This window comes from Hyla sarda, chromosome 5 (assembly GCF_029499605.1).
Source record: "Hyla sarda isolate aHylSar1 chromosome 5, aHylSar1.hap1, whole genome shotgun sequence".
Lineage (NCBI taxonomy): Eukaryota > Metazoa > Chordata > Amphibia > Anura > Hylidae > Hyla > Hyla sarda.
Genome location: NC_079193.1, coordinates 37,998,595 through 38,024,732, shown reverse-complemented (window position 1 = coordinate 38,024,732; position 26,138 = coordinate 37,998,595). Strand labels below are relative to the sequence as shown.

The following is a 26,138-nucleotide window of genomic DNA, read 5'->3' as shown; positions in this document are numbered from 1 at the left end:
ATTTCCCGCAGAGCTGTGATTGGCAGGATGGCTCCAGCCAATCACAACACTCTGTGGGAAATAGGAATATGTGTATATATCCGTCAGTGCAGGGGACCATAGAAGAGCGGCCGCTGCATCTATACATTATACAGGAGGATCACAGCGAGTGTCAGGAGTGACACTCGCTGCGATCTGTCTATTAATGCAGGTACTACAGCTCCCAGCATGGAGAAGAGTGTGCCTCATGTTAGGAGCAGTAGTACCTGCAGTTAAGGACAGATCACAGCGGATATCACTCCTGACACCCGCTCTGATCCTCCTTCATCCGTCATCCCTGAGATGCAGAGCGGCTTTCTCCTGTGCTCGCATCTCTGCTCTGTACTCCAGACGGTCATTCACTCATATTTCCCACTGGGAGCGGGGATTGGCTGCCACCATCCGGCCATTCCCCACTCTGGGTGGAAAATATGAATGAGTGAGGTGAATTTCTATTCATATCACTGGCTGGCCCGGAGTATAGTGCAGAAATGGGAGCGCTGTATAGAGCCGCTCCACATCTCTGCTATATTATGGACGATCGCATCAGGTGTCAGGAGTGACACCCAAGGCGATCTGTCTATTTGTACAGGAACTACTACTCCCATCATGGAACAGTGTGTTCCATGCTGGATGTAGTAGTACTACCTAAAAAAAAAAGAAAAAAAAGTGAAAAACACACACACACACACTACATTTATATTATTGTCGGCTACATTTTTTGTGCCCTGCCCGCCCACATAAATTGATCCCTGTTTAAAAATGAATGAAAATGTTGTTATAAAAAATATAAATTTCGTTAAATACATTTTTTTCCCATCTCTACTGCATCCTTTTTTTTTTTTTTTAAATGCCAAAGGGGCCAAAAATGCAATTTCCACTCAAAAACGCCAGAAAAAAATATCAGATGCAAGAAATTGAAAAAAAAAAAAAAAACGCAGGAAAAAAAAAACAAGTGGAGACTTAGCCTTAGTATCCTTAATTTCTGTTTAAATAACAACCCCCCCCCCCCCCTGCCCCAGAAAAGAAAATAAAAGATAAATAAATAGGGGAAATTTAAAAAAAATATATAAATATCAAGTGTATTAAAGATGTAGATTCCAAGTAGGGCTGTTTATGATTGGAGTCACTGTGCGCTGTTCCTATTTTTATCTTTTTCATTTTTTGGCATATGAACTTTTTGGTTTGGGGAGTTTTATTCCCATGTGCATTGTGGTTGATTGTGGTTCATTTCCTTTGAAAATTCTAAATGATGAATTTAATAGTATATGTGGTATGAGTAGATCATATCAAGGGAAGCATTTTTTGCTATAGTACCCGATAAAACCAGAAGACCCCTTCTTTTGAAAGACCACCTTTGATCTAGACCAGATTTTTATGACAGATTTTCTCTTTCCTTTTATTCTATGCACATTGACCCTCTTCTTTGACAGGACCACCCTTGTAGATCATTACCGTTTTGGATGTTTTCTCTTTAAGAGGAATGTGTCGCCTAGATTTCTTCTCTTTACTGATTAGAGACATGTTAAACATGTTCTTTTTTTTTTTCTAATCAGTTTCTATTTTCTGATTGTATTTTTATTTTATTTTATTACTTTTACATTTTTATTGGTGTTGACTGAACTGTTTTTAACAGCATTTAGTGATATGCTTTACTGCAAGATCCATGGACATGGACAACAATAGACAGGAGCTGTCCCATTCACATGTATTTGAAATGTGTCTGGGTGTGTTCTATGGACTTTAAAGGGGTCATTACACAGGGAGGGGAGGCTGATATGTGAACAGCTGCTATTGTGTGCACCTCTGTTATCTATATACTGGGGTCACCTTTTTCTGTAATGCGTATGGGTGCATCCGGGGGGGGGTCCAGCTTTGGAGCAGGTTCTTGCCGTGATCCTGCACCATACACAGAAGTTCCCGGCTGATTTCAGTAGCCAGGGGATGCTGCTAAAAGTTGATCGCCGCTGCCAGCTACTAACCCTTTACATGGCCGCTGACAGAGGTATCTAAAGGGACACCTAAATGCTCGTTGGTGGTGCAGTGTATTGTGCATCACCCCCCCCCCAGGGCATTCTGTTGTCACAGAAGCCACAGACCGTACCTAGGCTATATTTATTGATAAAGCCTGCCCTAGGCAAGATCTTCCAATAGAGCGCAGATCTGATTGAGCAATGCAGGATATGTGTCCTACATTGATATGTGTGAGCCATTTATTGCTGGGTCATAAAAGTTCCCAAGGGGGACTAAAAAAAGTGTAAATAAAAAAAAAAAATATATATATATATATATACACACACACAGTACAGACCAAAAGTTTGGACACACCTTCTCATTCAGAGTTTTCTTTATTTTCATGACTATGGAAATTGTAGATTCACACTGAAGGCATCAAAACTATGAATTAACACATGTGGAATTATAGACATAACAAAAAAGTGTGAAACAACTGAAAATATGTCATATTCTAGGTTCTTCAAAGTAGCCACCTTTTGCTTTGATTACTGCTTTGCACACTCTTGGCATTCTCTTGATGAGCTTCAAGAGGTAGTCACCCGAAATGGTTTTCACTTCACAGGTGTGGCGGTGTGGAGGAGGAGGTGTGATGGTGTGGGGGTGCTTTGCTGGTGACACTGTTGGGGATTTATTCAAAATTGAAGGGATACTGAACCAGCATGGCTACCACAGCATCTTGCAGCGGCTGCTATTCCATCCGGTTTGTGTTTAGTTGGATCATTATTTGTTTTTCACCAGGACAATGACCCCAAACACACCTCCAGGCTGTGTAAGGGCTATTTGACCAAGAAAGAGAGTGATGGGGTGCTGCGCCAGATGACCTGGCCTCCACAGTCACCGGACCTGAACCCAATCGAGATGGTTTGGGGTGAGCTGGTCCACAGAGTGAAGGCAAAAAGGCCCAACAAGTGCTAAGCATCTCTGAGGACTCCTTCAAGACTGTTGGAAGACCATTTCAGGTGACTACCTCTTGAAGCTCATCAAGAGAATGCCAAGAGTGTGCAAAGCAGTAATCAAAGCAAAAGGTGGCTAGAACCTAGAATAGGACATATTTTCACACTTTTTTTTTATGTATATAATATCACATGTGTTAATTCATAGTTTTGATGCCTTCAGTGTGAATCTACGGTTTTCACAGTCATGAAAATGAAGAAAACCTCTCTCTCTCTCTCTCTCTCTCTCTCTCTCTCTCTCTCTCTCTCTCTCTCTCTCTCTCTCTCTCTCTCTCTCTCTCTCTCTCTCTCTCTCTCTCTCTCTCTATATCTATATATATATATATATATATATATTCAGAGAGAGAGAGAGAGAGAGAAAAAGAAATGTTGGGAATAGTCTGCAAGTAGAAGCAGAGTGGAACGAGACTTAAAAACTAAAAAAAAATTATTTACACCAAAATCCCTTGAGGAACCAACCTGCGGTGCAGTCTCAGATCTGTGGTTGTCAATGTTGGTGTCTGATATGCTACTGGATTATTTGAGGGATTTTCCCTATTGATTTAATGACTGTGTAGCATTTCCTCCTAGGTTTGTGTCTCTTTCAGGACCTGTTGCTGTGCATGTATTGATTGTTTCCTATTCCTTTACAGAACTCTCTGACTAGATGTGCACCTTTGGCCAATGACTCTCAGGCTCGCAGTGGGGCTCGGTTTCATACTTCTTGTGACAAGAGGTATATTATCAAAACTATTACAAGTGAAGATGTGGCGGAGATGCACAACATACTAAAGAAATACCACCAGGTGAGTCCAGGATGTATCCAAAAATAAAGTACATGGAAACTGAGATTATAAAGCATTGTTATGAGATACAGTGTTCTTACTGAAAGAAACATAAAGAGATAGATATGAGAGAGATATGAGACATATAAGAGAGGGTATGAGAGATAGATGAGAGAGAGATATATAAGACATATAAGAGAGGGGATGAGAGATAGATAAATGAGAGAGAGATGAGACATATAAGAGAGGGTATGAGAGATAGATGAGAGAGAGATATATAAGACATATAAGAGAGGGGATGAGAGATAGATAAATGAGAGAGAGAGAGAGAGAGAGAGAGAGAGAGAGAGAGAGAGATGAGACATTTAAGAGAGGGTATGAGAGATAGATGAGAGAGAGATATATAAGACATATAAGAGAGAGGGGATGAGAGATAGATAAATGAGAGAGAGAGATGAGACATATAAGAGAGGGTATGAGATATAGATGAGAGAGAGATATAAAAGACATATAAGAGAGAGAGGGGATGAGAGATAGATAAATGAGAGAGAGAGAGAGAGAGAGAGAGATGAGACATATAAGAGAGGGTATGAGAGATAGATGAGAGAGAGATATATAAGACATATAAGAGAGAGGGGATGAGAGATAGATAAATGAGAGAGAGAGAGAGAGATGAGACATATAAGAGAGGGTATGAGAGAAAGATAGATGAGAGAGATATGAGACATATAAGAGAGATGATATGAGAGAGAGATGAGACGTAAGAGAGAGGGGATGAGAGAGAGAGAGAGAGAGATGTAAGATATGAGAGCATATTTTTTTTATTTTTGATGTATTATAACAATAAAAACAGTGATTATGAAAGGTGTACATACCTTTTTAGGGTTTGTGAAGTTTAGGAAACGCATTTTCATATACGCTCTTTTTGCTTTTTTAATGGACACCATGTAATACTTAATTTCTCCTGTGGTGGCACTGTTGGAAAATTTTAAACTTTTAGCCAGGTTTCCCTACAGATCACAGCTGATCACTGAGGGTCTCATCGGGATAGCACTAAGTGATCTGCCATTGTAAATAATATATATATATATATATATATATATATATATCAGATTATTGTACATAATAGTCTATGTCAGTGATTCTACTCAACTCTGGACTAAGCTCTACTTGAGGAGTTGGAATTATTTTTATAACAATATACATGGGGATTTATGAATCTAGAACTAAGACATGGGAATGTGAGACAGGACCAAGGCTACGGGATTTATAAGATATAGTTGAATTTAATAATCTCCTTCTTGGTCCATAAAGTTTCATTCATTTACAGAGTATCCAGATAGCTGTGAATCCTTTTCCTGGATCTGGCGTAACCTGGGTTTTGAGCAAACAATGTAATTCTTCAGAAGTAGTCATTTGTTTCACAGCCTCGGACAATACTCTCTTGAGATATAAATAATGTATGTAAAAGGAATCTATATATTCAGAGCGGCTAAGCTTATTGTGTGGAGTGGAAAGACGTCCGCTCTTAATAAGCTCTCCGAGCCCCCACTGAGCGCATTTAGGGAGGAAAATGTGCTGAGTTCATCATCTGCTGCCTGCACTAATATGATGAAAACAGGCTGGAGCACATCACAGGTCGTTCATCATGGCAAAACTTAACAACACATGCTTTATGTGTGTGTAATTGCGTGATATATTATGTGCAGTTTAAAGGGGAGCTCCACTTCTACAGTGGTTTAGGCATTTTACAGCACTGATGCATTCTGCTTTTGAGAAATAGGCTACAAGTCTTAAAAGTCAGGACTTGTGCTCTAAAGTAGGGCAAGGTGATCGATCAGTAATTGCCATAAATGTATATGAAATATCTGTGCTTCACAATTTGCGCAAAACCCACTTCCAGAGCTCTGTGTGTGGCCTTGAGATCAACCTTAAGCTCTTCTATGGGTAGTACACACAATCGCCTATCCTGAACCTGAGGAATAGCACCCTAATGCTATACATATTAACTATAACCAGGTTTATACAAGGTTAACAGCATTGTTAAGATAACTTTATGTGGACATATTAGGTTAAAGGGGAGTTGTCCACTGTTTACAATGTCAGTTTTGTAAGAAGCGTCCCGTAAAAATAATGGGGAAGATTTATCAAAACCTGTGCAAAGAAAAAGTTGCCCAGTTGCCCATAGCAACCAATCAGATCACTTCTTTCATTTTGCAGAGGCCTTGTTTAAAATGAAAGAAGCAATCTGATTGGTTGCTATGGGCAACTCAGCAACTTTCCCTCTGCACAGGTTTTGATAAATCTCCCCCAATATGATCTCCGGTTTTCCCACTGTCAGGATCTCCCTCAATCAGCTAGAATAGAATTTAGCAGCAAGTGTTTAAAGAGCTTGTATGGCCAAAAAAAAACTGTTTGTTGTCAAAAAAATATATTAAAGCAACTTAGTAATATAATGTTATTAGCCATAGTGCAGACACTTTTTGCTGTGCTGCCTGCGTAAGCTGTGATGTCAAATCACAGGTTTTCAAAGCTATCTGTTCTGTCGCTCCTCCCCTCCTGTCTGATCTATAGGAGATGATTTATAACTGCTAAGATAAGGCAGCAGTGAGCATGTGCTGAGGGAAACTTCTGACCGAGAAAGCTTCCTGCTGCCTTATCTAATGAGTCATAAATCTAATGAGCAGTAATACCAGATCCCCTTAACATCTTGTCCCATGTGGACAGAAGATGAGGAGGGATAAAGCAGACTGCTTTGAGAGCCTGTGAAGCAGCTGATAAACTATGGCTTTTTGGCACCATACACAGGTTTTCTTTCGCCGGACAACCCCAGTAATTTCTCTGCAGCGTCGCCACAGGGAGCAAGATGCATTACATGATCCTTATTAATTGATGGGCTGTCCATGTAATGCACAGACATGATGGGTCCCTCAAAGAGAGATGTGCTCTTTCTGCCCCAGCTTAGTAATGATCTCAGCTGAGGAACCCCCTGTAGTATATCAGCATACTGTATGAGAAGATCTGAAGATGAATTTTCTAAACCAGACTACCCCTTTTTAAAGGTGTTATCCCAAAATTTAAAGTTATCTCTGACCAACAAAATATTTGGGGGACTAATCACTGCATGGTAAGTTTTATACTAGTTGAATGGAGCAAAAGTGTGTACATTCATTTTCTAAGGCCGCGTTTTTAAACCAGTGAGCCTCCAGCTGCTGCAAAACTACAAATCCCAGCATGCCCAGACAGCCTTTGCAAGCCTAAGGGGCCATCAAGGTCTCATAGACACAGAGGGGGGAGAGGAGCCTCACTCACCCGGAGTGTTCACGTCCAATAAAAACTTTTGACATGCCAAAAGTTTTCTGTTTTATTGTTATTATTATTATTATTATTATTATTTATTATTATTTATTATTATTATTATTTTACAGGTATTTAGTTTTGAAAAAGTTTTAGATACAAACCCAGTAATACAAACATATTATAAGCGTTCACATATGTCCGGTTATGCAGTACTAAGATGCAGGAAGCTGAATGACTTGCATTCAGCAGCCCATTTGGTAACATAGAAGCTGAAATGGGATTAAGCGCCAGACCTGTGGGCAAATGTATCAGGTCAACGTTCATATATGAACCTGACAAGTTGTCTTCTGGTAAAATGGCCTCAAGAGCTGAAAAGTGTTGTTTTGTATTTGTCAGATTTAGTTATAATTTTCTATTCTTGTGTTTTATACATAGTTCATTGTAGAATGCCACGGAAACACTCTTCTCCCACAATTCCTGGGCATGTATCGGCTGAATGTGGACGGTGTAGAGACGTATATGATTGTCACAAGGAACGTATTTAGCCATCGACTTTCTGTGTACAGGAAATATGACTTAAAGGTATGTACTATGTCTATAGCTATGTTCTGATTTTATATATTGTGTACATCACAAGACTATGTAAGAATCCGTTACTCTTAAAATGTTGTCATCTTTTCTATGTTAAACTGCTTTTATCTGCAAATGATCTTTATCATGTTGGAGCAGGATGTTAAAATGTTAATCATGAATAGAAAAACCGAGCTAATTTCTTCCAAAATAGCTCTGTTTTTCTAATCCTAGATAACCCCTATAAAGTTTCTTCCATGTATTTTTATTTTAAATTTTTCTATTATACTAGCAGAGTACTGGGTGTTGGCCAGCTCTTCCTACCTAAACCTTGTGGGAGAGGAAATGCAAAAAATGACGCTCTCGTCCTCATATCCCAACCCCATATCTCGTTCTCCCATCATGTCCTCCTATCCCATCTTCATATTTTTTCTTCATATCTCGGCCTCATATCCTGTCCCCTGCACTAACTATTGTCTGCACCTGCCTGTTGGACAGTCGGCAATATGTTTCAGGGTACTGGGCAATCTCTGCAGCCCGAGAGTAATGTGATCAGGAGAGTTACCAGAAGTCCCATAGACTTGCAAAAAAAAACCCTTTCATGAGGGGGGTGGGTTAGAGTTGATTTAAAGGGAAACTCCAGTACTGAACTTCTTATCCCTTATTTGCAGGATAGGGGATATGTTTCTGATAATGGGGGGGTCTGACCACTGGGACCCTCCGCGATCTCCTGCTGGCACCCAGTCACTCCTCATGCATGGAGTGACCACCACTCTGTTGATGGAGCGGTGTCAACCATCACACAAATTGTGGCTGACATGCCTCCTCCTTGCATCTGTGGTAGCCCCTGGGGGGTGTATAGTAGTGGGGATGTTGTATCGGTATATGAGGGGTTAATGTTAACCCTATAGTTCGTGACGCCAGGCTGAGGGCTAGTATGTTGAGGTGATTCTCCGGCCTATCGCCGCCCTTCCCAGTAACGATAGGTGCATGAAATGACTGAAGGTCCACAAGGAGATTTAACTTGAACAACTTTACTTAAAAGGGTACTCCGCCCCTAGACATCTTATCCCCTATCCAAGGGATAGGGGTTAAGATGTCAGATCGCCGCGGTCCCGCTGCTGGGGACCCCCGGGATCCCCGCTGCAGCACCCCGCTATCATTACAGCACAGAGCGAATTCGCTCTGTGCGTAATGACGGGCGATACAGGGGACGGAGTAGCGTGACATCACGGCCCGTCCCCTTAATGCCAGTCTATGGGAGGGGGAGTGACGACCGCCACGCCCTCTCCTATAGACTTGTATTGAAAGGGGCGGACCGCGATGTCACGGGGGCGGAGCCATGATGTCACGCTACTTCGTCCCCTGTGTCGCCCGTCATTACGCACAGAGCGAACTCGCTCTGTGCTGTAATGATAGCGGGGTGCCGCAGCGGGGATCCCGGGGGTCCCCAGCAGCGGGACCGCGGCAATCTGACATCTTATCCCCTATCCTTTGGATAGGGGATGTCTAGGGGCGGAGTACCCTTTTAAAGTGTACCTCTCATCAAATAAACTTATGATATATTTTAGATTAATGAATGTTGAATAACTTTCCAATAGCATGTTAATAAAAAATATGCTTCTTTCTATTGTATTTTTCCCGATCAGTCCTGTCAGAAAGCATTTCTGACTCATGCTGGAGTCCTAAACACTCAGAGCTGCCAGCCTGCTTTGTTCACAGCCAAACAGGCTGTGAACAAAGCAGGCTGGCAGCTCTGAGTGTTCTCCTTTGTGAACAAAGCAGACTGGCAGCTCGTAGTGTTTAGGACTCCAGCATGAGTCTGAAATGCTTGCTGCCAGGACTGGTAGGGAGACCCCTAGTGGTCATTTCTTCAAAGTGGAAAATTAAATAGAAAGAAGCATATTTTTTAATAACATGCAATTGTAAAGTTATTCTGCATACATTAATCTATAATATATCAAAAGTTTTTTTGATGAGAGGTACCCTTTAAGTGCTTACGGTACATCCAAGGTACAGTAAGGGTATGTTCACACTGAGGGTTTGGAGAGGAATTTCAGCGAGTAATTCTGCTCGCTTATTCCTCTCCAATTCATTCAGCAGTGCCATACCCCATAGTATGTAGTTAACTTTCCTCTCCTCAGTTCACACTGAGAAAATTCCGCTAGCGGAATTCTGTCACAGAATTCCGTTCCACATGAAGAATGAACATGTTCTTTCTTCATGCGGAATACGGCTCGTAACTCCATAGAAGTAAATGTAAAAATTTTTGGCAGTCTGCCACGCTTCCGCGCGGAATTTGCGCATTTTATTGTGTTTCCTATCCCCTTTCATTTCCTCACGGAATTCAGGGTGAATTCCGCGCAAATTCCATGCAAAAACCCGTCATTTTGAGCGGATTTAATCAGTGAGAATTCCGCGAACATCTTAACCAGTGTGAACATACCCTAACAGTCTAATATAACAGTCCTTATATTGCTCAGTGACTGACAGTTGTTGCGGACCTTGAGGTATTTAGAAAGTCTCTGAATTTAGGGTAGATATTGCAGATCCGTCCGGATTTAGGGGTTAGATTAGGTCCGGTGATGCTGCAGAGTGTCTGGGGATTGATACACTCTCGATTTAGTATTGATCAGCCGTCGCCGCAAGGCTCAGGCCTAACTCACTGCGAGAATAGCTGAGCAGGTCCTTCTCGGTTGACAGCCCAGGAACAAGAAGAGATGCTTACTGCTTGGCTGCGCAGGAACAAGAGAGAGAATAATGGCCGCCGCTCCCTTATATGGGCAGGGGCGGGGTGAATCTGATTGGTCCGAATACCTGTCATTCACTCGTACACAGAATGATGGGATTGCATACATCATAGGGACCTCCACAGGTCCTCAAGCAGAAATACCATAGAGTTCACCTAGTCACGTGACCCGCAGGTCCTGGTACACTACGCGCAGGTAATTAACTACTCATTTACATTTATATAACTATATTTACATAATCCTTGCATAAGTTACTGGTTTACTAGATGGAATAGAGGTGACAAGGGGTAGACTATACAACATGGACCCCTACGTCCTAGGGACTCTGGCTATGGGGACCCATACACATAAAGGGACCGCATAGGATGCGGTACCGGGACACCACACATCTCTATGGGAGAGCCAGAGATACACGAACGCTGTGTCTCCGGCTCTTCCATAGAGAAACATGGCGGAGGCATGTAAACCGCTGCTTCGTCACCGATCTGTGCATTTGGAGAGCCGGGGCACCAGGTAGGAGATCAAGAGGTTTTCCAGCAGTCGGACCCGGGAGGGCCCCCCACCTGAGATCAGACACTTTTCCCCTATCCTGCAGATAGTGGATAAGACATTTCGTACTGGAGTTCCTCTTTAAAGCTCCTATATTTTTAGTTGACATAAAAGTAACCAAAGGTACCAAGTTTTATCAAAATATCTACAGCCACATGGAAGTGATGCTGGAACCTACCTACATACCTGCATACATACCTACATACATACATGCATACCTACATGCCTACATACATACCTACATATATACATACATACCTACATACATGCATACCTACATACATGCCTGCCTACATACATACCTACATACATGCATACCTGCATACATACCTACATGCCTACCTGCATACATGCCTACATGCATTCCTACATACATACCTACATGCCTACCTAAATGCCTACCTACATATATACATACATGCATACCTGCATACATACCTACATGCCTACCTACATATATACATACATACCTGCCTACATACATGCCTACATACATACCTGCATACATACCTGCATACATATCTGCATACCTACATACATATCTACATACCTACCGACCTACATACCTACATTCGTTGCATTTAATACATATGAAGAGAGAAAGAGAGATACTTCTTTCCATCAGATGATTGTTCCTAATTCTCAGCTAGCTAGCAAGACAAGTACTGTATTGTTTCGATGCCTCTAAAATGACAGCCCAAGGGCCCCAAAACAAGTGAGCTCCCCAGTGCCCCCTTTTTATAATACCACCCCTGTGACTGTCATGTCGGCGATTATCCCTGGTGTCTGCACAGTACTGCGTACGTATTTGTGGATTGCATCCACACCCCTTGCTGGCTTACTGTATCATATTTTTTTTTTATCCATTCCCACAAATTCCAAAAATTTTACTAAGTAACCGGGACAAAAAAAGAAATCTGATTAAACACAAGTTAGCGAGAAAAATCCACAGGAAGGTTTTTCTATCATTCTCTCTTGTGGAATTTTCCTGCAATCAGGCAGGAGAAGTATTCATACGGCAGACATGACGGCCGGGGATTGTGTTCTGGAATGAGGGACGAGCATCTTTTATGTTCGCAATCAGCACATAATGTTCGCTTCAACTTTTCGTGCCGTCCATGAATTATTCATAGGCGCTTTCTCCAATCTTACCCCACAAATAATGAGTTATTCCAGATCTGCTCATTAATAATTTCTATACGTAGAATAAAGGTCAAGTGTAATTGACCTTTGCCGTTTAAGTCACTGCTTAGTCTGTAATGCTTCTCTCATTTAGTGCAAGCATTTTTGATGCTTTCCTTATAATTTATAGCAATGTTTCCCAACCAGTGTGCCTCCAGCTGTTGCAAAACTACAACTCCCAGCATGCCCGAACAGCCTTCGGCTGTCCGGGCATGCTGGGAGTTGTAGTTTTGCAACAGTTGGAGGCACACTGGTTGGAAAACACTGATATAGAGAATGCTCTTGAACGCTTACATTTGCATGACTTTCTCCCCATCTGCATCTGCCACATTGCCCCTTTTAAGCCAGTAGATTTGGGTTCTTTGGCAATGCCATAGTTGTCTGGTTGTATAATGCTACAGATTATTTTTTTGCCTTTAGCTGATCAATATTTTTTATTTAATTTATTTTTAAACCCAAGCTTGCCTTTTCTTAAAGTAAATTGCTGGAGATCCCCCTCATGACCAGCTAAATATATAAATATATATATATATATATATATATATATATATATATATATATATATATATATATATATATATATTATTACCGGTAATAATAATAATTTATTTATTTTTTTACTGTTCTGCATTTTGTAAAAAAAAAATTCTATTTTTTCATTAACGGGATTGTATGAAGCCTTGTTTATGAAGGAAAATTTTTTAATTTTCATTGCTGTCTTAGTTACACTTACATTTATTGTGCCAATAATATATATTTATTATTATTATAATTATTTATTATAATTTTTTTGTTATATTATTTTGTTTTTTTATTTTTTATTTCTCATTATTATTATTATTATTAGTAGTAGTATTTATTTATTCTTTTTTATTGTTATTATTATTTATTTTATTGTATTAATATTATTTTTTGTATTTATTATTATTAATATTTTGTCTGTGTAAATATAGGAAAAAACTAAGTTTTTTTGCTTTGCCCTTTTTCCATTTTTTTTTAAATACTTTTCATGTTTTGCATTGAATAATTCAAATTAATTCTTCAAGCTATTCCTGTCATGTGGTTATTAAGCATACTTTACAGGACAAACCCACAATAAACTGCAATATTAATTACAAAATATGCCTATATGGATGGGTGCCTTTATTTCCTCTTGATGCAAAGGATATCTTTCTTTTGTCACTAAAATAAGGCAAAAACACAGAAAAATTACAATTTAAGCCGCCATTGGGAACATGTTGTTTGAATCAAGAGGAAATAAAGGCACCCGTCCGTATCGGCTTATTTTGTAATTTGTAATGCACTTCTAATGTAGATTTTCCTGTATCTTGTATGGCTTTACATTCAAGTATGCTAATATTTTAATAATGTTTTAACCACATTGTTTCTATTATGTAGGGATCCACTGTGGCAAGAGAAGCCAGCGACAAAGAAAAGGTATTGTGCTTATGTTGTTGCTGTTGTTACTGTTGTTGCTGTTGTTGCTGTTGTTGTTGTTGTTGTTGTTGTTGTTGTTACTGTTGCTGTTGTTGCATAGACACAGTCACTTATAGTATGTGAAAAGCAAATTTCTCTAATCATGTAAAATTAAATGTACGAAGAATAAGGGGGCGGAGCATTGGAGAAACCACAGTGCATTTTTTCCTAAAACAGGGCTACTTCCAACCACCTGCATGACATTGGCCCTCATTTACTAACAGCCTTCTGACTCTTTTTGTTGGGTTGTGCGCCTAAATTCTATGTAAATTCTGAATGTGCGACAGAAAAAACCTGACAGAATCAGAAACACTCAGAGTGAAAAAATAAACTACAAAATGGGCGTGGTTTTCATGAAAAAGAGGCTTGTTCCCTACATTTCATCCAAAATCACTCGTCTTTTCTGAAAACCACTCTGACAATTATGTGAATTTTCAGGGAAGAAAACCCTACACTATAAAGCATGTATAAAGTTTCCAAAAGTGGAGTAAATTAGTAAATACAATGGGAAAAAAAAGGACGGAACAGCAAAAAACACAACAAAACCTCCACTCCACTCTTAGTAAATCAGGGCCATTGTGTTGGAACTCCTTGTGGGGTGTCTTATGCCACTAGAGGCCCAAAGGTTCCTTACGATGTGACTTTTGGGAATACAACAGATGGCTATCACCTATGCAAACTTTAGTCTGACTTCCCTGAAACATGCTTGCCCAATCACATTCACTTGGTAATGCTATAGGATAAGGGACACACAATTGTCTATCAGCAGAGGAAAAATTAAATAAAGAAATCCATTTAAAAGATTCACATACACGCTAGATTGTCATGGTAATGAATTGGAAATGTTACTGGGCATTCTCTGTGACCTTTGCAATTTTACATTTATTTTTTCTGCACTAAAATCCACGGTGGCAAATCTACCCTGAAATCAGCCAAATTTTATGTAGTTTTGCCTCTGCAAATTTTCTTGCGGAAAGTGTTGACTTATTTTAAGACTTACCCCAGTAAAATTTAAAGGGGTACTCCACCCCTAGACATCTTATCCCATATCCAAAGGATAGGGGATAAGATGTCTGATCACAGGGGTCCTGCCACTGGGAAACCCCACGATCTCCCTACTGCACCGGTGTTCGTTTAGAATGTCATGCCTGCTCGTGACATCATGGCCATGCCCCCTCAATGCAAGTGAATGGGAGGGGGCATGACGCCCCCTCCCATAGACTTGCATTGAGTGGGCAGTTCGATCTGTGCACCGGATGTCTGGGGTGACGCAGCTGATATTGCGGGGTCCCCAGCGACAGAACCCCTGTGATCAGACATCTTATCCCCTATCCTTTGGGTAGGGGATAAGATGTCTAGGGGCGGAGTACCCCTTTAAGAAAATAATTCTAATTGAGTAAAATGTTGTTTATTTCTACTTTGAGAAAACCCAGAATACTTCCATCCAACTTCATCCTAGAACACAGAAAAGACTAATGAGCACCTTCCAAAATGACACTGTAAATTTCCTTTTTTATCGGACTGAAGCTGCCATAACCCTTCCAGTATCTGCATTTCTTGGTCATCCAGACGAGGAATGTGATTGGTTGATCGCAGTTGTCGCATCGTCTTCCTGCGCTCATGTCCTCCTGGCCATGCCCATACGATGGGCCACATTGTATGGAGTATTTATAGCTGATTGTTTCTAAATATGTTCTTCGGCAGCCATCTTCCACTTCATCTTAGCCGACCTCCTACAGTTGACACATTCTTGCATCTGTTTTGACTTTTTCCCTTCCCCCAGAAGATTCATTGTTCATTGATGGGACATCACTCAGGAACCCATTGCTCAGACAGATTAGTCTTCTCCACGGCATGCGAGGAAGCACTTAGCTCCCCGGTGGCCTGTCTTTTCAGAGAGGAGGTGCAGCTCCAGTATGGTATAAAATTAGTGGTTTTAGTTCGGCTTACTTCTTTTTTAGTACTGACAGTCTGGGCACGGTGCCAGGACATCAGAAGTCAGCTGCTTAGTGGAGAATTGAAAATGGGGGGAAAAAAGGCTAGGAAAATAAAAGACGACACATTCCCCTGGGATGGAAAATCTCACTAAATTCATTGTATTGCTTTTCCGAACATATTTTTTATCCAATCAGTCCATGTCATTGCTTGTAAATTGCTTGTTTCCCCCGCGGTATTGCTCTTTCATACTGTTAGCGAATCTAAACATATGAAGAAATAATGTATACATTAGCTTTACAGTAATTGTCTGATCTAAATACACTTCTCCTGATTCCTTTCCACTGAGAGAGTCCTCTGAAGTCACCCTGTTCAGACCCTGCAGTCACTATAAAGGCTACTACGTCCACTCAGTTACAAAAAGAAGCATATTTGCAAATACATTGAAACCACAAAATTGCATTAAAAAGTGGTCTTCTGGGGGTGGTCTTCTTTTACAAGATGGCCAGCATGAGTAATATTTGGGAAGCACCAAAAAAAATCTAACTAAAAGTGGCTGGATATGGTGGTCCCTTTGGAGTGGTTTTACTGTAGTTTTCATTTGAAATCTATTATTTTGTATCCGCAGTTTATATACAGAGTTATGTATTTCCGTAGTAACAGACTACAAACAAGCTCTGTGTAGTCTGATCCTGCAGTCATATTGCCATGCATCTGTCTCTTAACCTACCAAATATATGTAAATGAAGAACCATTTGGGGACAGAGACAAGAGAACATAATTGCTAGATCAGTTTTGGGTTATGTTCACACTGCATTTGGATGTACGCATTAGACATATGCGCCTTTGTCTCCCATTGAACGATTGAGGCCATAAGAGTGTCCTTTTGTCCTATTTTAAGGGGGGTAGGTGTTCAATATCTCTCCTCTATTAAGTGTGCTCCCTATTATAGATAGCATTCCTGCAAGCAAATTTCCGACCCTTTAAAGAGCCTTGAAACATGACTGGGGATTATATGACAGAACCAGAATTTCCTCCAAAAGGAACAGTTGTAGACATCTGTTTCGGGGGCTTTCTTCCCATCGGTACAGAGCAGGGTGCTGACTGGCTCGCAGAGGAGCTTTGACTTGTAGGGATGCTACCTCCAATAGGTGGCAGCAGAGAGCAATCTGATTCTTCTAGACAAGGGCTACTTTGTATATTTTTTGTCCCAATGGAGCATTGCCTGTTGGATAAGTTTTCACATGCCCACCTTGGTATTGTCAAGAATAAACGTAACCCCTGTGGAATGTGATAACATACTTTTTTTTAACTGTATAGAACAGCATAACAGACTTCTCTATACAGAAGGCCACAGCATAAAAAGGTATATGGGTCAATATGGGCCAATGTTTGGCTATACAATGGCTTACATCAAGGCTATACATTGGAGGTATACAATACGTCAGGAAATGCATACAACAAATAACATTGCTATGCATAATGTATTGTGAAAATAGCCTAAACAAGGCCGGTTTTATTAATACACATAATGTATCGGAGCTGTAGACAAAGAACAATAGATTTATTTAGGCATTATTATTATTAGGTCTATTTGTAAACTTGCTTTATTTAAAATTTTAGATGCATAGGGAGGACATACCTGATAGAATCTGGAACAGACTGAATAGATGCCAACATTGTCAAATAACAATCTTATTGTGAATCATTTTATTGATTGCTATCATTCTCAGTATTGCTACAGGAAACTCCCCAGTACTTCATTATGAAAGAATAATGGGATTTTTTTTTCTTTTAAAGCGCACCTGTCAGCAGAAAAACATGGGTATAAATAAGCAGCACATGCCTAGATAGGGCTAGTCATCAGGATTCCCGGTAAAAGCTCATGTGGTGTTTGAAAGCATCACAAGAGCCCAGGTAATTCCAGTCCATGTCCTTATTACCGCCATTCTTGCATCCACCTACCCAATTTGAATGACAGCCACTAGATAAAGAGTACATGGGCTGGACTAAACTGGGCTCTTGCCATGCTGGGGAACACCCCCTGGGCACTTGAGTCTAATTAGCATAATAACAATAACGCTTATATCTTAGTGCTGTAAAGGACTATGGAGATAAGAAAGGTATGCCTAGAATTGTGGGCCTATTTATATTTCTTGGTTTCCTGCTGACAGGCCACTTGCTGCTAGTGAATTGTTAGTATAAAATACCATTACTGTTAATCCTACCCCATAATTCCCAGACCATACTCGTGAAACATTAGGTCAGCATGTAAAATTCTACATGGACACTAAGGTTATCCTGAATTTACTTTTAGGCCAAAGAGCTGCCAACATACAAAGACAATGACTTCATAAATGACGGTCAGAAGATCTGGATTGATGACAATAACAAAAAGATGTTCCAAGAGAAGCTAAAGAAGGATGTAGAGGTAAGATCTGGGGTTTTATTTATACTATGGAGCAACCAACCAGTGTACAGCGCTTCCCTCTCCTTATAGCCATCACACTAGTAGATATGGGCCCCTGATTCAGGACTCAACCTAACCAGTAAATGTGTTTTCTTCTGATAGTTTTTGTCCCAGTTGAAGCTTATGGACTACAGCCTCTTAGTGGGTATCCATGATGTGGAAAGGGCCGAGCAAGAGGATGTAGAGAGTGAAGACAACGAAGAAGAAGAAGGAGAAAGCGATGGAACGCACCCCATAGGCACGCCACCAGACAGCCCTGGGAACACGCTGAACAGCACAAAGGCCCTTCCCCCTGGAGAGTTTGACCCAACCATTGATGTATATGGGATTAAAAGCCATGAAAGTAGGTCATAATCCAGTTCCCCCATATTATTCTGATATATTCATACCTAGGGCTGTTTATGTAGGTTACATATTTGTGTATGTAGTATCTATACTGTTTACGTGGAATGAAACTAAAGGAGTTTGCCTTCTACTTATAATAAAACGTCACTTTATAGAATATGTTGAGGAACTTGCTTATCTGCAAAATATTCCTTAGGCCATGCTCAGAAGTAGACTATTCACACACTTTTATGGAAATTTATCAAGTTACTTCTTTTACTTTCCATTGGCCTTTTTTTAAAATGAAAGAGGCAATTTGGTTGTTATGGACGACCTTAGTTTTGATAAATTTCACCCATTCTGTGTAAAAATTGCATGAATTCTGCATCCCAGTGATTTCAATGGAAATCCGCACCACATGGATTTGAAACCTGTATAGCGGAAAAATTAAGTGAAATGTAATTTGCAAAATACTCAAGTAATCCACATCAGGTAGCTCGACTGCAGATTATCCAGATTGAATGGAGCTAACCCATGTCCAGAAGCTCAGCGCATCTGCAGGAGGAATTAGATGGATTATGCCACAGATTCCGCAACAGATTTGTTCTGATGGAAAAAAAAATCTATATGTGTGCAAAATTCACATGCATTCGTTCACAAGGCGGAATTTTCGAGCAGAATCCTGTCTCTGGCTGTCCGGGCATGCTGGGAGTTGTAGTCCTGCAAGAGCTGGAAGCACTTTGTTAGAAAACACTAGGCTATAGACCTATTTATACCCAGGACTGTATCTATAACAAGGGGGCATCCTCTACGTTTAGAGGAAAGAAGGTTTCTACACCAGCACAGACGGGGGTTCTTTACTGTAAGAGCAGTGAGGCTGTGGAATTCTCTCCCAGAGGAGGTGGTCATGGGGAACTCTGTAAAAGAGTTCAAAAGGGGTCTGGATGCATTTCTGAAGAATAATAACATCACTGGTTATGGATACTAGATTTATAGGGACAGAACGTTGATCCAGGGATTTATTCTGATGCCATATTTGGAGTCGGGAAGGAATTTTTACCTCTAGTATGAGGGTTTTTTGCCTTCCTCTGGATCAACTCAGCAGGGACTCATTAGGGATATAGGTTGAACTTGATGGACTCAGGTCTTTTTTTAAACTTTATAAACTATGTAGGCTATCCTTTCATTCCAAGATAAAAGTTGTCTCGTCAGCTATATCTTAGGGTATGTTCACAGAACGGAATATCCCAGGTTAGCAATTCCGTGTGAGCGTCCTCTGACGAAATCCTTTGGTGCTAGGATGGCATCACGGCAATGCAGCCTGTGCATTGTTCCGCCGAAAGAATAAACATGTTTATTCTTTTGGCGGCAGAATTCCACAGTGTGAATGGGTCAATGGAAGAACAATTCACACCAATTCTAGATTATTGCAGCGGAATCTCTGCGTGGAGATTCCATAGTGTAAACCTACACAGAGCTACCTGGCCGCAACTGGGAGCTCACTCTGCAGTCCCTGTGTGACTGGTGGGGGCACATCCGCAACATTAAAGGAGTACTCCGGTGGAAAACTTTTTTTTTTTTTTTTTTTAAATCAACTGGTGCCAGAAAGTTAAACAGATTTGTAAATTACTTATTAGCTGCTGAATACTACAGAGGAAATTATTTTCTTTTTGCAACACAGAGCTCTCTGATGAATCACGAGCACAGTGCTCTCTGCTGACATCTCTGTCCATTTTAGGAACTGTCCAGAGCAGCATATGTTTGCTATTGGGATTTTCTCCAACTCTGGACAGTTCTGAAAATGGACAGAGATGTCAGCAGAGAGCATTATGCTCGTGATTCAGCAGAGAGCTCAGTGTTCTAAAAAGAAATGAATTTCCTCTGTAGTATTCAGTAGCTAATAAGTACTGGAAGGATTAAGATTTTTTTAATACAAGTAATTTACAAATTTCTGGCACCAGTTGATAAAAAAAAAATATATATATTAAAAATTCCACCGGAGTACCCCTTTAAATACGTTGCGTATGCACCCTGTGTAACTCTGCCCTTAGGGCAGTGTTTCCCAACTGGGTTGCCTCCAGCTGTTGGAAAACTACAACTCTGGGCATGCTGGGAGTTGTAGTTTTTCAACAGCTGGAGGCACCCTGGTTGAGAAACACTGCCTTAGGGTGTTTCTGGAAAAGGTGACGGCCAGTATAGTGGTTGACTTCAAGCTTTACCAGACTAACTTCTTTTTGTGTGTGTTGCTTTACAGACGCGCCCAGGAAAGAGGTGTACTTCATGGCCATTATTGATATCTTAACTCACTATGATGCGAAAAAGAAAGCAGCACACGCAGCAAAAACTGTTAAACATGGAGTAAGTATGGTAGCTAAATCTAAAGTCAATGGGGGAGATTTATCAAAACATGTGTAGAGTAGTGGTGCAGTTGCCCATAGCAACCAATCAGATAGCTTCTTTCATTTTTCACAGGCCTCTTTAAAAATGAAAGAAGCAATCTGGTTGCTATGGGCAACTGCACCACTCTTCCTCTGCACAGGTTTTGAAAAATCTCCCCCAATATCTTCTCTTTTGCACGCTCAAGTTATTTATTTTTTGCTGCTTATGTATGGCTAACATATTCTGCAGCGATGTACAGAGATTGTGTCATTCACATTAGTCTCTGTCTCCAGTGGGGCTCACAATTTCATACCAGAAGAGCAAGGAATCATGTTGTAGTGTGGTGGGGAGACGGGAGTAAACAATGGGGGAGATTTATTAAAAACCGTGTAGAGGAAAAGTTGACCAGTTGCCCATAGCAACCAATCAGATCGCTTCTTTCATTTTTGAGAGGCCCTGTTTAAAAAGGGCCTCTCAAAAACTAATAAAGCGATCTGATTGGTTGCTATGGGCAACTGGACAACTTTTCCTCTACACAGGTTTTAATAAATCTCCCCCGATGGTCATGTCCTTATACTGGTAGGCAGCAGTCTGGAATGGGTGTAACGTATGTGCACCCTGATTCTTTTCCCCACATTTGTCATGGGGAAATGGAAGTAGTAGAGCTGTACTAGAGTACAACATAATCATATTGGAGCTGTTCAGGAAATTGGGAAAGCTGAGTGGCATGCATTCTGCTCATCTTCCCTGCGCTCCAGCTCTGCCATGCCCTCTCCTTACTCCTGAGACAAATGGACTTGAAAGGTGCAGTGGGTCTTTTGTGGCGCTGACTCTGAACAGGCACATCAGGTGAGTATAAAAGGTTTATTAAAAAGCAACGCGTTTCACCGCACATGTGCGGCTTCATCAGGCCTGATGGCTGATGAAGCCATGCGTGTGCGGTGAAACGCGTTGCATTTTAATAAACCTTTTATACTCACCTGATGTGCCTGTTCAGAGTCAGCGCCGCAAAAGACCCACTGCACCTTTGAAGTCCCATTTGTCTCTATCTACTTGGTTGGGAGGCTGCAGACCGGGCTCTAACAATCCTTATACGCTGTTTGTTGTTGTGTGTGAGCTCACACAACCACCTGGGGTAAGAGGCTTTAAATAGAATACTTCTACCAATGCCTACCCAGTCGGTTTTAAGCTATGGAGCGCTCTCTGATATATTTTTAGCTCTCCTTACTCCTGCACTGATGTTTTCTCCCCCTTCTCACTCTTCTTTCACCCTGCAATAAATCTTTTCTTCCTTCCCTTGCACCAGTTAAATCCTACTTTGCCATATTGGAGCTCTTCATGAGACTGTAAAAGCTGGATTGCAAGCAGTACACAATGCAGGGCTCAGAGTACCTTCCCAGCTTTCCCAACAGTCTAAAGAAAGCAGCCATATTGGAGCTCTTCAGGAAACTGGAAAAGCTGAGTGGCCCACATAGTGCGTGCCACCCAGATTTCACAGTCTCCTGAAGCTCCAACAGTGATAGGCTGCTCGTCCTTCCGGCACTCTAGCACTACAATCTCCCTGTCCCCACATTGATGTGTTCGATCCCCCCCCACCACCACCACCACTCTTCTCTCATTCCGCAATAAATCTTCTCTCAGATTAACGCAATCTGGTGACATATAGGCTTACATGGGACTTCCGATATATCTCTGAATAGGGCTGCGGAAGCATCCCTAAACTGTACTATATTTTGACATATCAGAAAAGTGAACCAACCAAGTTTGATGGAAATATCTCCAGCTGTTCGAAAGTTATGCTAAAACATATAGCAATACAGTATATAGGGATAGAGATATGAGAGATGAGAGCGATGGATAGATACCAATACCATTGTTGTTTATATCCCTCAATATTTCTTTGTTTGCAGGCCGGTGCGGAGATCTCCACCGTAAATCCTGAACAGTATTCTAAGCGCTTCTTGGACTTTATTAACAACATCCTGACGTAACGTCTTCTGACACCAAGGAAGGGTTTTAGGAGACGAGACAGACATTGATGCAATATGGGTGGAAAGACAGACAGACCGTGCTGTAACCTATGCTCACCATGCAGACAAAGAAAACCTACTACATCTTCTGGCAAAGATGACCCATGTGGGGAATTTACGAATATCCGTCGCTTCCTGGCATAGTCCTAGTTATTTTTTACTTTTCCTTTTTGATGTTTTCATTGAAGAAGGAAATCTGAATCTGCTTTACAAAGTTGCACAAAAAACAAACAAAAATATATCTATATATCTAATGCACAGACGCAAAGACCAGTGAATGAAGTCTATGGAACCCACCAGGGATAGGTGCATGTGAAGTCGGTATGAAACAGTAAACTGTAGATCAGTTTATTTTATTTTTATTATTATTATTATTATTTTTTATTAGATTATCAGTATTCATTGCAGATAATACAAAAAGAAAAAGAGAGAAGGTTTTAAGATCTGCAAGAAAAAACCATCACTAAATCACTAAGGAGAACTGATGCACGTGCGAAAACCTTGGTGGCGGTAGTGGATTTGGGATGGAGCGGAAATTTTTTTTTTTCTTTACACAGATGAGAGACTGCTTAATTTGGGAGCATTGATGCCATAATGACAATGTACACGAGTCTTTACACTTTTTTTGCCACAATAATCTGCACTTCACTTTGAACAGGGATCGCGTTGTCGTTTTTTCGGAAAGCGTCGCCCTACCATCCACTTAAATGTTACTGAGACATCCTTGCTTGCATAGTTTTTAGACCAAGAACCAATAACCTGTTGATTCTTCTATAGGCCATCTTTGGAGATTGGTAAAGAACAACTGTTTACATTGTAACTTGAGGGCATTTTCTCTACATGTTCTCAGTCTGTGATATTTCATGTCTGTATTCAGTATGTTCAATAGACTTTTTCAATTTATGTGTTACCAAAAAAAGAAATACAGCATCGAACAATGCAGTGGATTCGGTCTCCAGATGCTTTTAACGTCTTGCTAAATTTTTATTTTTTTTCGTCCTTAGATAAGGCTTACAAGGTTACGTTTTTCCCTGATTTCTGTTACAATATTACCAGTAAATTAATAAAAACAACTTGAAACCGCATAAAAAAAACCTAAGAACTAGGTATTGGGATTTATAAAGTACGGTACTATCTATTGCAGTTAACCAACAGAAAGTGTGCCCCACGAGGAAGGGAAGGGTATATTTGAACCAACCAACAATTGTGCCCATAAGGCACATTAATCCCTCTTTAGTCCTTCAGCAATAAAACTTAACGTTTATTATACTCATAAATTATCATTCTGCTCTCCACTGCATCTAGAAAATAAATGGCTTGATGGTAAATATGGTTCATAATTTATTCTTAATAGTTTCCATATAGGATTTCCATCAAGCCATGTATTCTCTAGATATGTGACATTATGGTATATAATGCAATCGCTACGACACAATGCAGTGGAGAACAGAGTGATAATATTTCTAACACCTACAGTACAGACCAAAAGTTTGGACACACCTTCTCATTCAGAGTTTTCTTTATTTTCATGACTATGAAAATCGTAGATTCACACTGAAGGCATCAAAACCATGAATTAACACATGTGGAATTATAGACATAACAAAAAAGTGTGAAAATATGTCATATTCTAGGTTCTAGCCACCTTTTGCTTTGATTACTGCTTTGCACACTCTTGGCATTCTGTTGATGAGCTTCAAGAGGTAGTCACCTGAAATGGTCTTCCAACAGTCTTAAAGGAGTTCCCAGAGATGCTTAGCACTTGTTGGCCCTTTTTGCCTTCACTCTGTGGTCCAGCTCACCCCAAACCATCTTGATTGGGTTCAGGACCGGTGACTGTGGAGGCCAGGTCATCTGGCGCAGCACCCCACCACTCGCCTTCTTGGTCAAATAGCCCTTACACAGCCTGGAGGTGGGTTTGGGGTCATTGTCCTGTTGGAAAATAAATGATGGTCCAACTAAACGCAAACCGGATGGAATAGCATGCCGCTGCAAGATGCTGTGGTAGCCATGCTGGGTCAGTATCCCTTCAATTTTGAATAAATCCCCAACAGTGTCACCAGCAAAGCACCCCCACACCATCACACCTCCTCCTCCACACCAGCACACCTGTGAAGTGAAAACCATTTCAGGTGACTACCTCTTGAATCTCAACAAGAGAATGCCAAGAGTGTGCAAAGCAGTAATCAAAGCAAAAGGTGGCTACTTTGAAAAACCTAGAATATGACATATTTTCAGTTGTTTCACACTGTTTTGTTATGCTCATAATTCCATATGTGATGTGTTAATTTATAGTTTTAATGCCTTCAATGTGAATCTACAATTTTCATAGTCATGAAAATAAAGAAAACTCTGAATGTGAAGGTGTGTCCAAACTTTTGGTCTGTACCGTATGTCATGCGCAATGCGATCACTGTATGGTCTATTGCAAAGGCCCCTGACATGCGGTATAGTGATTGTATGCTGGACCATTAAGAATCGATGTGCTCCGTCAGCTCCGGGTTTGGCCGGGTGAGGCGCAGGCGTGCGCACTCACGGGTGCGACCCGGGAACGGAGCCCTGGACCGGGACTTTACTATTACCAACTGAAGCAGGTAATATATCAGGATATGTGATTGTATAAAGAGGAATTATGAAACTGTGCTAATATATGTGATTGGCATGACACGTAAAATGCGACAATACAACATCTGATTGAACGTGACCTAATACACAGAGGGCTTATAAAGCCCAACAGACACAAGGGTGCTCAGTCTGCTATATCTCACCCTTGAGAAAGCCACGCAGAGTGGCGAAACATGTAGGAGGCAGCAGAGTTAGATTTTAATGGCACCAATATCCACTGACTGAGAACAAAAGCAATAGAGGCTAAAACACACTGCAGGTGTAATTGTCCTATAAACACACACAAAGCTCCTAGTCAGTGCTAAATATATATCTCTCCAGCTGTATAGCACCATATAAACTAGTTCATGACAAGAACAGGATTCATAATATTTACTGGAGAGGATAGTGATTAATTATCAGTGGTTTTGGTTGCGTTTTTTAACTGTACCCTCGAATTTATTTTAAAATTTATGAGTATAATAAACGTTAAGTTTTATGGGTGAAGGACTAAAGACTGATTAATGTGCCTTATGGGCACAGTTGTTGGTTGGATCTATTGCCGTTTTCCCAAGCAGTGTGCTGCCAGCTGTTGCAAAACTACAGCTCCCAGCATGCCCGGACAGCCAAGGGCTGTCCGGGCATGCTGGGAGCTGTAGTTTTGCAACAGCTGGAGGCACACTGCTTGGGGGACACTGATCTATTTTATAATATACATGGCAGCTGTAGAGTCTCATTGTAGTTTCATAACAGCTGGAGTATTAGGACAACCATTAATTTCATGCAAGTAGGGCAAATAGATGTTATTGAGTGAGGGT

General features: G+C 40.8%; 1 protein-coding gene across 1 annotated transcript in view; it reads left to right on the top strand.

Annotated features, from left to right (window-relative positions):
- LOC130273074 (phosphatidylinositol 5-phosphate 4-kinase type-2 alpha) overlaps window positions 1-23,656 on the top strand; it is a 137,641-nt gene extending 113,985 nt beyond the window's left edge. Inside the window, exons 4-10 of the mRNA XM_056519274.1 lie at window positions 3,620-3,772; window positions 7,487-7,633; window positions 13,501-13,539; window positions 17,831-17,944; window positions 18,086-18,326; window positions 20,562-20,665; window positions 22,597-23,656. Of these exons, the coding sequence (XP_056375249.1) occupies window positions 3,620-3,772; window positions 7,487-7,633; window positions 13,501-13,539; window positions 17,831-17,944; window positions 18,086-18,326; window positions 20,562-20,665; window positions 22,597-22,677 (879 nt within the window). The 3' untranslated portion in view covers window positions 22,678-23,656. The remainder of the gene's footprint in view (window positions 1-3,619; window positions 3,773-7,486; window positions 7,634-13,500; window positions 13,540-17,830; window positions 17,945-18,085; window positions 18,327-20,561; window positions 20,666-22,596) is intronic.
- Window positions 23,657-26,138: the final 2,482 nt, after the last annotated feature.